The sequence below is a fragment of the Staurois parvus genome, unplaced genomic scaffold (genome assembly GCF_062004578.1).
Source record: "Staurois parvus isolate SC_StPar_1 unplaced genomic scaffold, SC_StPar_1.0 ptg000287l, whole genome shotgun sequence".
Lineage (NCBI taxonomy): Eukaryota > Metazoa > Chordata > Amphibia > Anura > Ranidae > Staurois > Staurois parvus.
This window is the reverse complement of record NW_028318083.1, coordinates 9840462-9854172: the sequence shown is the minus strand read 5'-3', so window position 1 is coordinate 9854172 and position 13711 is coordinate 9840462. Positions and strand designations below refer to the sequence as shown.

The following is a 13711-nucleotide window of genomic DNA, read 5'->3' as shown; positions in this document are numbered from 1 at the left end:
TAGGAAACATACTTTTTTGTGTGCATTTGGCCTGCATTTGTGGGAGTATTTTGTAGTATAGTGTCCCATAGAAAATAATGATTCTGAAAGGAAAGTGAAGATTTTCTGACAAATCTGTTGGAGTGTACTCATTTATGCTGAGCACTGTACATATAAAGTTATCAACCTGAACCTTTTAAAGAACAATAGGTTATCATTTTTATAGAAGGATAATATAGAATAAATATATAAAACTAAAGCTGGCCATAGATGGATTATTTTTATTTTCATCAGCCAGCTGGCTGATAAAAGAAAAAAAAAAAAAGATCCATCTATGGCCAGCTTTATCCACTTTTCTTTGGTGAAAAATATGTTTGTGGCCCAGTACTTAAAAACCCTTTAAAATTATGGTCAACCCTTCAACAATATAACACTAATACAGTTTTAAGCATAGCTATTGCACAAGGAAGCTGGTTTAGATTTGGTTAATAATATTCTGAGGAGGAGGAGTAACCACACCACAGTTTAGACTTTTCCAAAGATTGTGGTAATGGTCTTTCAATGTCCAGTCAGTAGGCTAGATGCAGATCATTAACTAAATCTGTATTTGTTAAAAAAAAAGTGAACGGAAGTGTGGTAATGATAGGGTAACACCTATTAGCCACTTGCCTACTGGGCACTTTTACTTACTTCCAGCCCAGGCCAATGTTCAGCTTTCAGTGCTGTTGCACTTTGAATGAAAATTGTGTTGTCATGCAACATTGTACCCATGAGATTTTTATCATTTTTTTCTTCACTCGAATAGAGCTTTCTTTTGGTGGTATTTAAGTACCACTGGGTGTTTTATTTTTTGCTAAATCAAGGTGGAGGTGGAGCATAGTGCGGTTCTTCTCATAGGGTCCATTTGTCAATGCGTCATTTACCATTATCATTTTTGTTTGGTTTTGTATATAATTAAATGTAACCACTTCCCCTCCGCCCTATAGCAGAAATACTGCTACAGGGCAGCAGGGGTGTACAAAAAATAAAAAACTTCACACGCGATCAAATTTCATTTGGGTGCAGTGTTGCATGACCGCACAATTGTCAGTTAAAGTAATGCAGCGCCGTATCGCAAAAGATGGCCTGATCAGGAAGGGGGGGAAATCCTCTGGAGGGCAAGTGGTTAATATAACTATTTGTATTTCTGTGTTTTGGTCATTCATGTTCTAGCTCTGAGTACTGTTTTTTGGCATTTAGCTTTCTGGTTAGATATTTTGCAGCAGTCAGACTTTTTTCTTGACTAGCTGCTATTTGCTAGTCCGTACTGTTTCATTATTGCATGAAGCACAGGTCATATGTTAGCTGTGAGTGACAAGAGAAGATCTCTCGGACAGAGACAACCAACATACCTGATCGTTTTGCTGCAGAAAGCCATGAATTTTCTCCCCTTCTCCGCTTACATTTGTATGCAGACCAGCAGTGAAGGGACCTTTCCAATTTTTTCACTGCACAATAACAAGCCCATTCAGGGACCTGCAATAAATTGGGTGTTAACCCCTATATAGCTGTATTAGTTCCCATGTTCTTCTCAGATCTTTTTATTGCAGCTGTCAAACTGTTTACAGCTGGTGTTACTAAAATCCAGCAAGGACCGTGGTCTTGTTTTTGTACCTTGCAGTCTGAAAGAAATATTGCATCCTTGAAATAACAGTTTGTAAAGCTGTTACCTCCAATCCTAAAAAAATCACAGTTGTGCTTATAAGAATTCATGCTCATGTCTAAAGGGGAATGGAACAAAAAAGTAAAAACATATTTAAAGGGTAGCACCGATACTGGTATTGGTGCCAATACTAAGCATTTGCACAAATACACGTAGCCCGTACAACGTACAAAATGAATGGGCTCAAATCGCACTGCAAAGAATCACATGTGATTTGAACAGAAATGCAATGCGATTCCTATCTGAATCACATGCTGGTGCAGTACGATTTGCAGTGCGATTTGAGCCATTCATTTGGGCTAAAATTGCACTGCAAAGGTATCGGTATTGGTGAATACTTGAGCACAAGTATTGGTACTCTTACTCGCTGATTAAAAGAAAAAAAAAACATATTGGTGCAGTCCTACACATTTCAATGGTCTGTGCATGACTGGCTGGTTAGAATAGTGCAACATGCTTTAATCAAATGAAACAACAAGCATTAAAGTTCTAAAACACTATGTTAGTAGAGGATTCCATCTAAGGTTAGCCCAGATCTTATATTCCTCATATACAGGTAGGACCATTTAGGTCAAAGACAAGCTGTGGGATGAATTCTGTGTATATATGTAACATTTTCTTTGTGTTCTTATGGTAGGACCGTGATTTTGGACAAGAACAACATTACAGCACAAGGGTTCCAGGACATCGCAGTAGCTCTAGAAAAGTAAGTATGGCAATGCTGCTGCAGATAGTAATTTTTGAGGTATTAGCTGGAGAACCTTTATCCATTAAGTTATTAATGGTATTTTAGCTGGAGAACTGTCATCCAATAGTATACGGTAGTTTCAAATTTCACATTGCATAAAAAAGTCCACATAACATTTGCATTTATCAATGTCTCTGTAGAATGAACACACTCTGGAGCAGGGGCGGACTGACCATTTGGAAACTCTGGCACTGCCCGAGGGCCTGGGGTCAGTAGGGGGGCCCCATGAGATGCCCCTGGTACCTTTTTCATAGGCTTTTTTGAGTTTGGGCAAGGACACAGGGGCCCCATGATCCCCTATTGCCCGGGGGCCCCATGAGTTGTCAGTCCGCCCCTGCTCTGGAGCCAATTTTTAGTGGAAACCAGTTAACACATCAGTGTTTTTGGAATCTGGAGAAAAACTGATAATTGGTAGGAAAACTATGCAAGCGGAAGGAGAACATACAAACTCATACAGATGTTGTCAGTGGTGGCAACTAAACACAAGATACTGGTGCTGCAACACCATAGTGCTAGTGGGTTTTAACTAGTGTTCTCCTCTATCACTTCCAAAATGTTGGAAAATAAAATGTTTTCTCTCTGGAACTGCATACATAAACTCCCATGATTCGTCTCCCTCTCCTTCCTGCTGCATCCCATTTCTAAGCACCGATGTTGACTGGTGTTAGAGCTTAAACAGGGCTATGATATAGTGCGACTTTTCCTGCCTGTCAACACTTTTGAAAAGTCTCTCCTGAGCCACGAATGCGTAGGGACCGATTTTCAATCCATGTGTGGCCACTGCCGATCTACTGATCATCTTCTGTCCAACTGCCCTGTCAGATAAAAGCTCCCTGCTCTCAAAATACTGTAGCTGAACGGGGACGATTTTTTTTTTTTATTATGCGATGACCAATCGGGATATGTCTGGATGGAGAGAAGAAAAAAACGGTGGGTTTTTCAAATCCCCAGACTGGTGGAACAGCATGGCAGCTCAGGATCAGGAGAGGGAAGTACAGTGGAGTCTGGGGGGGGGGGTGGAGAAGTGGGTTCAGCGTTTGACTACCTTTTACAGATTTTCTGTAAAGGTGAACCAAAAATTTTAGGTGATATTTAACTCAAAAATAAGAATTTATTATATTGCAGTTTGACAATCCTTAAATATGGTAGCTACATTAGTTTCTGTTTTTAGGCTTTTTTATTTTTTCCCAGTAACAATCTTCCTGTCTTACGATATCTCCACACTGGATGGAAGAGCAACAGAGACACCATTGAAGAGCAGTATTGTCAATTTGGGCAGAGGATAGTGTTAGATGCACTAGCACAGGAGTAGGCAACCTTTGAGTGGTGGAGATCTACCTGAGCATCATGAAGAGATCAAAGATCACCGGGGTTCAGTGCCCTTTTTTTTTTTTTTCCTTTTATTTTTTTAAGAAATGAACTCACAAGGACCGCAATAATCTGGAGCGATGATGTCACCCATAGGTTCCCATGTCCCAGCTGTCGCTGTTGCTCCCTCCTCTCCCCTACATAAGCAGCTGGTTCACACAGGTGGGAAAACATGACCAGATCAGAGTGGCCTGAGAATAGATTAGTCAACATAGGTGTTAGGAAGCAGGAGGGACATTTTAAGGCTAGTTAGATTTAAGCTGGAATTCTATTTTAACCACTTTCAGACCAGCTAGCTTACATTGCCAGTTTAAAGTAGTATACTGGAACGATGTCTGCAGCTACAGCATCATCTTGGTATTGTTTTTCAGGCAGGCAATGCTGGTTTTTGTAAAAGCAATCCTAGTGACTAATTAGCCGCTGAATTGCTTTTACAAGCGGTGAAAGAGTCCCCCCTCCCACCGCCTTCCCGTGCCTCTCATGTGTCAAACTGCCCTGCCTAATGGTGGGCAATGGCAGTTAATGAACCCCTTTGTGCTGCATTAGTGGCACCAGTGTTAGTGTTAACTACCTCTTTATGCTGCATTATTAGCCGCTGCAGCATATAACAGACTGTGCACTTGTAATTTCCTCTACCTTATGGTGTGGGTGCTGCTCTTTCTTCCTCTCCCGCTTCCTGGCCTATGAATGACAGCAAGTCATGGGCCGGGACTAGAAACCTTCTGTCGGGTGGAGATCACTCTGTCTGTTCTGCACTAGTTATGAGTGCAGGAGTGCGCACAGCACTCCACTGCAGCTGCATGTGTGAACTGATCTGGGCAGTGACTCGGCTCACTATTTTTTATAGATTACCGATCTGATTTGACAGGGGGCAGGCTGGCTTAGGAGCTGGCAGCATGTCAGGTCACGATCTACCTGTTAGATGGCCGCGATCGAGAGGTAGATTGCGATCGATGGGTTGCTGACCCCGGCAGTAGCGGATATAGGTGGACTGGACTAACAAAGTCAAACTTCAGTTAACACTTTTACAGCAACAGTGTTTCTTTCTTTTTGTTGCTGACTATTGGAAGAACCACTCTGTGTTGAATGGTTTGATTCAACACTAATGGTCACTTTTGCTGGACAGCTTGGTTTGTTACAGGAAGCTGAATAATACAAGTACTGGCAGTATCAACAGGAGAAAAAAAAAAAAAGCAAACAAACCATAAAAAAGGAAACTAATACAGACGCCACATCTAAGAATTGATACGCTACAATATAATACATTTTTGTTTTTGGGTTTAGTACTTCTTTATATTTAGGGGTGTAGAAACTGACAGAGGTTCCAGGCAGTGCTGAGTTGGCAACAGGTGTTGCATCAGCAGACATTCCCTGACAACTATACTTGTATATATAAAAGCATTAATAAATAAACATTTCTGACTGATGGTTGCAACAGATCAAAATAGCTGTTCCATACATTGGTATTTAAACAGTGTTAATTTCCGTCTGTTTCATACTATTGTCAGAATCATTTTAAAATGTACATATCTCAATCTTCACTTGGACAAGCTTTTAAAAAAATTAGTACATTTACATGCCTCATTTCACACACCTAACGGTTTCTATAATACACATTAAAGCTTATTCCAGAAGATAAAGGGCAAGGTGGATTACCCTGTAGGAGCCTAATTTTATATTTACTATATTTAAATTACATTGACCCATTTCATAGTGCCTTGCACAATACAGACCCTGGCAAAAAGTATGGAATCATCTTGGAAAATGTTCATTCAACTGTTTAATTGTGTGGAAAAAAAACTAATCGCATTCTATCATCACCCTGCCCAATGCAGATTCCTGATTCATCACTGAATATCACTTTCATCCAGTCATCCACAGTCCATCGTTGCTTTTCTTTATCCCACTGGAACCTTGTTTTTTTCTGTTGGGGTGTTAATAATGGTTTTCGTTTTACTTTTCTGTATGTAAATCCAATTTCCTTTAACTGATGTCTTACAGTTCGGCCACAGATATTGACTCCAGTTTCTGCCCATTTGTTTTGTTGTGCATTTCCGGTTTTCAAGGCATATTGTTTTAAGTTTTCTATCTTGATGCTTTGATGTCTTCCTCGGTCTACCTGTACACTTCCCTTTTACAATCTTCCCATTTTTGATTTGTACTTGGTCCAGATTTTAGACAGACTGGAAACAACCAACATCTTTTGCAACATTCTCTGATGATTTACCTTCTTGAAGAAATGTATAATCCTCTCCTTTTTTTCAACTGACATCTCTCATGTTGGAGCCATGTTTCATGTCAATCAGCTTGGGGCAACAGCTCACCAAGGGGTGCAAGCATTCTTTTTTAACTGCAGACTAATTTGCAGTTGTAATCTGATGCAGATGTTTGTTGTAGAACTGCAAAGTACATGGTGATTTCATAATGTTTTCCTCAGAATTGAGTGATTCCATTTTTTTTCCTCTGCTTGATCTGCCTAAACAGTTGCAATTGACTACAGTTTTCTTTCTTTTTCATTTGTTTAACTGTTTCTTAAAGCCAAAAGGTTGGAATGTTAAATGAAAATAGTTTTGAGGCATGCCTGCTTTTTTTTCTACACAATTAAACAATTGAATGAACATTTTCCAAGGATGGTAATTCCATACTTTTTGCAAGAGTTGTACCTACTGTATATGTGTTAATTCCATTTCCACCAAAGGAGCTGAAATTCTGATGTCAGTACCACACCAAGACACCGTCTTTGTGAGATAATGCCAGTTTAATATTAGCATGTATTTAAATTTTGGAACAAAGGCCTATTCAGATGCAAAGAGGATAGACAAGCTCCATGCAGATAGTAACCCCTCTGCATACTCTTTCTGACTTCCGCTGGCTTGACCTAGGTGACCTGTTGACTGGTTGTATGCATTACTGTAATTTTCTTTTTGACCTGCTTTACAAAATTAGTCGGTTATATGATCATTTTCATTTCTAAGTATAGGTATAACAAAATGTTTTCCTTTAATTTTGGATAGAGAAGATAAGTATTGCTGTCTGTATCTTCAATAGATTCCTCCTTCTCTAGTTGTTGTTGCGACCACTGTCACCAGGGACGAAAGTGATGAGAAATCCAAAATGTAACAGTTGTCACTAGAAAAAGAGAAGGGTAAACTTCTGCTACCTAGGTTACCTGTATATGTGAATACACCCCAATCCCCGTAGGAGTATTTATATATACACAGCTAGATCTGAAAGTTCTTAAAAGAGGTAGTTCCATCTGCCATATACATTTATTGATAGAGTTATATAATATATACAAATTACACGCTAAGCAGTATTTACAACACAATGTACAGTATAAGTCCCTTGACTTATACGATACGATATTTACAAATTACCCCCAAAACCATATTTACAATACAAGTATGAAGTTAGTTTACCTTTCCACTTCAGGTCTGGTCATGTTGGCTGCTTGGTGTCCCAAAACAGAGACCCCCAGCTTGGTGACAAAGCATTTTAATCTCCCCTCCTTTCTCCACTGTGGCTAATTTAACGCTCCCTAATTGGTCACTGTACCTAGCAAATGTACATTGGGCACAGCTTGATCGGAGGATTCAAAGAAGGCTGCTGTTTACTCATGTGAGATGTGATAAGGGACAACAAAAGACCAGAACTTATATAGTGGAAAACTATGTACATTCACACCAGTATGGAAGCTAGGAATAGTTTGCTGCAAAACACTCAGTGATTTAAATACTGTATATTTCCATCTAACTAAAAAATACTTGTCATTATATTATTTACATCTGTTAATGGAGATTTCAAATAAACTCCTTATCTAATATCTTCCTGTTGGCACACCTGTTCTGGTGACAGCTAAGAAGGGATTTTCCTTTATTTTATAGAGATTTCTCTTACTTCCTATTGTGTCTCTGGCACAGTAAGTTAAGAAAATTATCAGAGCACAGACCACAGAAAATAATAAAGTTTTAAATCAATCGCTAATATAAAACGGAAAAAGCTTTGGCTATAGATGGATTTTAATATTACCCATTAGACCTGAGAAATACATGGTGTGTTAAGCAATGATATGCTGTAGCATGCAACAATCCATTTAAGCTGGCCAACTGTGTCAAAGTAATATCTCTCTGGCCAATCCCTTCTCTGCTCTGCTGCATAACACTCCCATCTCTGTCACCGGGTCGGCAAGGGCTGCCTTTGACTTTCTTCCCTGGCTGCAGTGTCCCTCTAGTGCCCACAAAAGACCTCACGCACACGGTGAACGGGGCCGTCCTCACCTTAAAAAGTTATTTGAAGGTCTTCGGGCTCCTGGCGCTGGCATCTTTAGTGTGGGAAGCTGACTCTGACAGCCTGCGGATTCACAGGTGACTTCCCTTTGCACATGCGCGAGTGAATAGTCCCACAGTATTCTGAGACCTGTGACGTGTCCCAAAAAGCTGTGGGTAAAGATGGGAGGCTGAACCGCTCAGATCACCTAGAAGTGGGAATGGGTACCTGTCAAAACTAAGTACCTGCTCCCCCCCAAAGAAATTATATGCCAAAGATGGTAGAGAAGGACTTAAAGTGGAACATCCATTTTTGGGTGAGGTTCCATTTCAAGTTAGCCTATTCATTTGAAAGGGCTGTCAATGCACCGGAATGTACAAAAAAACCTACATGCACCATTTTAAGCACATGGTAGTGTGTTATTGTGCATTGTGGTGCACTGCAACATGTGTATGTTTTCTTAGTGCAACAGGGTGCCATTGATAATACAAGTATAGTGCGTTAACATGCCTCACAGGCATACAAAAGCTCAAAATGCTTTTAACCACTTTTATTTAAAAGTAAAGCGTAATATCCAGTCCATATGCTGGTTTGAGCCCTGGTTCACTCTGATGCGGTGCGGAATTCACAGCGTTTTCTGTGCGAATTTCGCAATGCATCAGAATCGCACCCAGTTCATGCGAACTGCTGCGGGTGAGTATGTTAAGTTAACACCCCGAAAGCGGTCTGCAAAACACGGTGCAATGTGCAGACGTGGATCGCATAGGTGTGAATACCCATGCGATCCAATTCTAGTGCGGACCCAAAAAAAGAGTCCTGTACCTTTTTGGTGCAGGTGCGGTGCGATTAGAGCCATACAAAATGTATGGCTCTAATCACTCCACACAGAAAACGCATGTGATTTGCACAGGAATATGGTGCGGATCCTGTGCGAATCACATGCGATATACCGCACCGCATATATGTGAACCCAGGCTCAAAGATTTGTGTCTCTCTACTAGATCATGCTTGATTGAGAACACAGAATGCATAAAAAGGTTTTCCCTTCTATATTATACAGGTGAGCCTTGTTGTTACCTGCTTGACCTGCTCAGCTGTGATATGCTGTGGAAAGAGAAGCCACATAGTGGAAAAATTAGGGCACACATTTTGGCAGGTACATGTACAGTATCTGGACACACTGAATGTGGATTTGTCTTCCCAGAAATCTTAGCTTTCTTAATGGGTTTATGTTATATGCCCATTTTGGTACATACAGTGTTTAGCAAAGTTTAAGTGTTTTTTTTTTTTTTTCTTTTTTCCCTCTGAATTCCCGACTTCACTGTGACACTCTCCTAGACGTTAGTGTGCGTGATTTGGCTTAGATGAGAAAATTCTTGTCAGAATAACATTTCAATGCAGTGCTTTGTGTAACTTCTACAAGTAAACTCACTGACTGAAAAGACCAGTGTTCTGGGCCGGATGTCTTGGTATGCTGGTGAAATAATTGGTAGTGTGTATGTATATATTTATTCAATGCTGCAAGAAATACCATTTTAGCACACAAATGAAAAAAACAACAAGGTAAAAGAATTTTGCACATTAAAGGTTATTCTGTGCCGTGCTATGAGGATGGATTTTATAGATATACATGTTAAAAAAGATCATCTTTATGTAAATCATTTTATCAATTTGTGTTAATAAAGAAAAAAGCTTTGATTCTGTGTGTAGTTTTAATTGAATATGTACATGGGGGCAGACATATTTATCTATAACATGTGCAGATTCTGCTTCCCGCTATGCAGTGCTACACAGTAGTTGGGCTTTACTGCTTCATTTCACATTGCATGGCTATAGGGTTAGATTACTAAAGGCAAATAGGAATGTTCCTCAAAGCTTAGCGAATGCGGTGAAATTTCACTTTGCAAAAAATACCCAGTCACATGCAAGCATTTTTTTTCTTGCATGTGAATGGATAAGGGAAAACAGTAGAGCTTCATTCACTAAACTAAGGGGAAATTACCTTGCAAAAAGAACAGTCTGTGTGTCAGCTGACAGAAAACAGTCCACTCTGTGTGACCAATATACAGTATAAACTTAACCGATCTTAAACCAAAAGCTGGGGTTGATTTACTAAAGACAAATAAGCTGTTCACTTTGCATGAGCAGTTCCCCTTAAGTTAGTGAATGTGTTGAGTGCAAAGAATGCACAAATGCATGATCATGTGAAAGAAAGGAAAAAAAAAAAAAATATATATATATATATATATTAGTATTTTTGATAGAACTTTTTCTAAGCTAAGAGAAAATTCTCTCGTAAAGTTGACATTCCCTTGCAAAGCATATTTGCCATTAGTAAATCTCCCCATTGCAGTAGTTTGAGCCCTGCCTATGGTGGTGCAAATCTCCATATTTCATGTGATAACAAAAAAACGAAGAGCAGTTGGGTAAAAATGTAAATTACACAACTCCAGTGTATGCACGTGGGATTCACTACACCATGGCACACAGCAAGGGCCATAAATGCGGTCTGAACTGCGAATGCGTAGCTTAGTCTCCATTACTGCTGACAGGCCAGGAGAGGCATTTATAACAGAAGAGTCAACTAGAGTCTCATATGTTAAAAAAAAAAAAAAAAAACTGTACCTGTTAGTAGATTTTTTTTCATGTAAGAGTTTACTACTGCTTTAAAGTGGTTGTAAACCTCAGACATGAATATGAACAAAGCATATCCCTCTATAGCAGGGGTAAGCAATCTTTGAGAGGTGGAGATCTACTTGAACATGAAAAAGATCAAAGATCACCGGGGTTCAGTGCCCTTTAAAAAAAAAAAAAAACTAGGCAGGCCTAACTAAATAGCAAGGAAAATGTAGAAAAATAAAATAAAACAAATGTTACTGTAAAAATACAAACGTAGCCTACCTTAAAAATGGACACTGTCAGTCAGTAGGGCAGAGGTTGGTGTCAGTCAATAGAGCAGTGGACGGTGTCAGTAGGGCAGTGGATGGTGTCAGTAGTTTTTTTTTTATTTTTACATTTTATATTTTCTTATTTTTTTTATATATTTTTCTGGGGGGGGGGGGACTTGGGGGAGGGGCTAGGCAGCAGAAAAAAGGAGGAACAAGGTCGTGAGGGGCAGCAGGGGAGGTGTTTACTAGAACCAATCCCCTGGATTTTCCTCCTGCAGAAGCTGTATGCTGGACGGTGGGCGAGGAGGAGATGCTAGCTTTCAGCTGCTCTAGGAGGACAATAAAGGGGATCGTCGGAAGGCAGGTATTTTAAAAATCTGATTTACCAGCAAGTGGCTGTGTATCGGGATTTTTCCTTTGCACATCACTACCCCCCAGTAGTGTCCTCTGCCCCCCTAGAGCAGTGACTTCTGGCCCCCTCCCCTCCCCAGCAATGTCTTCTGCCCCCCCCCCCCATTAATATCTTCTCCTCCCCCCCCCCTTTTCCCCATAGCAGTGACTTCTGAACCCCCCCTCCCCCCCAGCAATGTATTCTGCCCCCCTTCCCCCCAGCCTCCTCCGCTGCTGTCATCCTCCATGCACAGTGGAGAGCGGAGGACAGCACAGCTCGGGATGGAGGGCGGGAAGAGGAGCTGGGCAAATGAGGTTTTCATATTAACAAGCTGGTAATTGGTTGCTAGGGGGACCTAGCAACCAATCAAGTGCGGGTTAATATGAAAAGAAGGCTGGGGGAAAGTGGGGGAGAGGGACCTGTTTGCGGTCTACCTGTCACCTGCTCACGGTCGACAGGTAGACCACGATCGACAGGTTGCCAACCCCCACTCTATAGTGTGTACTTCTCTCAAATAAGAGCACTAAGTGTTATTTCTGTCTGCTGCTTCATCTCTCTGCTATCAGCCAGGTAAAGTAGTGGAGTGCAGAATAGCAAACAATGCCCTGGTCATCAATGTAAAATCTTCCAGAGCTCAAGTGGTTAAACCTCTATACAAAGTGCTAAATGCAACAGCTGTCAGAAATCCAGAGTTGACTCATTCTGCTAACTTGATATTGAAGGGTTATTCAAATGCAGGTGTCCATTTCCCCTTAATACATATATGGGGTTTGTTTTATAGGAACTACACCCTGCGATTTATGCCTATACCTATGAATGATGCCTCCCAAGCACTGAAAACCAACCCAGAGAAAACAGAAGAAGCTTTACAAAAGGTATTTAGACATTTGCCACATTTACTTCACAACAAATGACTTTCTTACTTCAATGTAACTTGATTTCTTTTATGACTTGGTGATTAGTTTTGTGTTTAAAGTCACAGATCACTTTTCTATGTCTGTATTATTTCTGTAGTTTGCTGAATATGGAGTTTTGCAAAAACCGTTTTGAAACACTTTGGAATTTGCTGCCTGTCTGCGAGACTGCTTTCTAAAATGTAATCTAAACTAAGAGTTTCATGCACTATATTAGACATTTTTTATACCGAACATAAATCTCTTGGAGCTTTCCTGTACCTGAGGAGCCGCACATGCTGTGTATAGCCTGCCATTCTGATGAATGGCTATACTCTCGTAAACACACAAGTAGATGCTTCTTTGCATCCTACATTTTTTCCCAGATGCAAAACTTCTTCATTTGGGAAAACTGTGTGTAGAAATCTATAATTTGTTTTAAAAAATGGAGACGTGACTGGATTAAATAATGTTTTTAATATCTACATGGAGTTCAGTGCTATACTGTCAGAAACAGTAGCTAGGCTCTCAGTTTGAATCTGCAAATGTGCTAGATACCATCAAAAAGCAAACTGTACAAAAGCAGTGTGTAATTTGAAACATGAATTTCATGCTCCCTTGATAAAAATGTGATACTTGGACAGGGATACAATTATACATTATCTCTCCCATTAATGAGAAAATCTCATACATACACTGCAAATGATCCCCCATGTGCTGGAAACTGATATGGCAGACCACTAATATTAATGTTGCCTTTGGGCTTACTAATGCCTTAAAAAAAAGAAAATCACACACACTGCCCCCAGCACCTTCATATTTTCACTATATTTGAGGTCACTGTTTCATTCATAGGTCCACAGACTGCAGAAAATGTTACCTTTAACCATTTCAAGTCCGGACACTCTTACCCCCTTCCTGTCCAGGCCAATTTTCAGCTTTCAGCGCTATCACACTTTGAATGACAATTGCGCGGTCATGCAACACTGTACCCATGAGAATTTTTTAGCATTTTTTTTAGACCGATAAAACTTTAATTTTGTGGTACTTATTCACCACTGGGATTTTTTTTTGCTATGTAAATCAAAAAGTCCAAAAATTTTGAAAAAAGTTTTTCTTTTAAAATTTTGCAAATAAATATTTCTTCATAAATCTTGGCCAAAATGTATTCAGTTATATTTTAGTAAAAAAAAAATATATATTTTTTTTACATACTGTCACCCTAGCAGTACAGTGTCACCATAGTGACACTGTGCTACTTATGGGGGGTGATGAAGATTTTTTTTTTTAAAGGCTGTAAAAGCAATCATTCCTCCTTCTCTCTGGCTGCATTCTTGCAGCCATTGAGAAATACTGTGTGAGCTGTGATTGGTCACAGCTTGTCACATGGTACAAGGCTGTTGTGAATAGCTTTGTACCATGTGATTTCTGTGATCATTCACAGATTTCACACAGAGTAAGCAATGATGTCAGAAG

At 40.0% G+C, this 13711-nt stretch overlaps 1 protein-coding gene across 2 annotated transcripts in view; it reads left to right on the top strand.

The window, feature by feature from the left end:
• Window positions 1-13711, top strand: part of CARMIL1 (capping protein regulator and myosin 1 linker 1) — a 401711-nt gene that overhangs the window by 264134 nt on the left and 123866 nt on the right. For both annotated transcript variants that reach the window (XM_089682230.1, XM_089682229.1), the window contains exons 22-23: window positions 2319-2387; window positions 12124-12217. In XM_089682230.1, the coding sequence (XP_089538356.1) occupies window positions 2319-2387; window positions 12124-12217 (163 nt within the window). The remainder of the gene's footprint in view (window positions 1-2318; window positions 2388-12123; window positions 12218-13711) is intronic.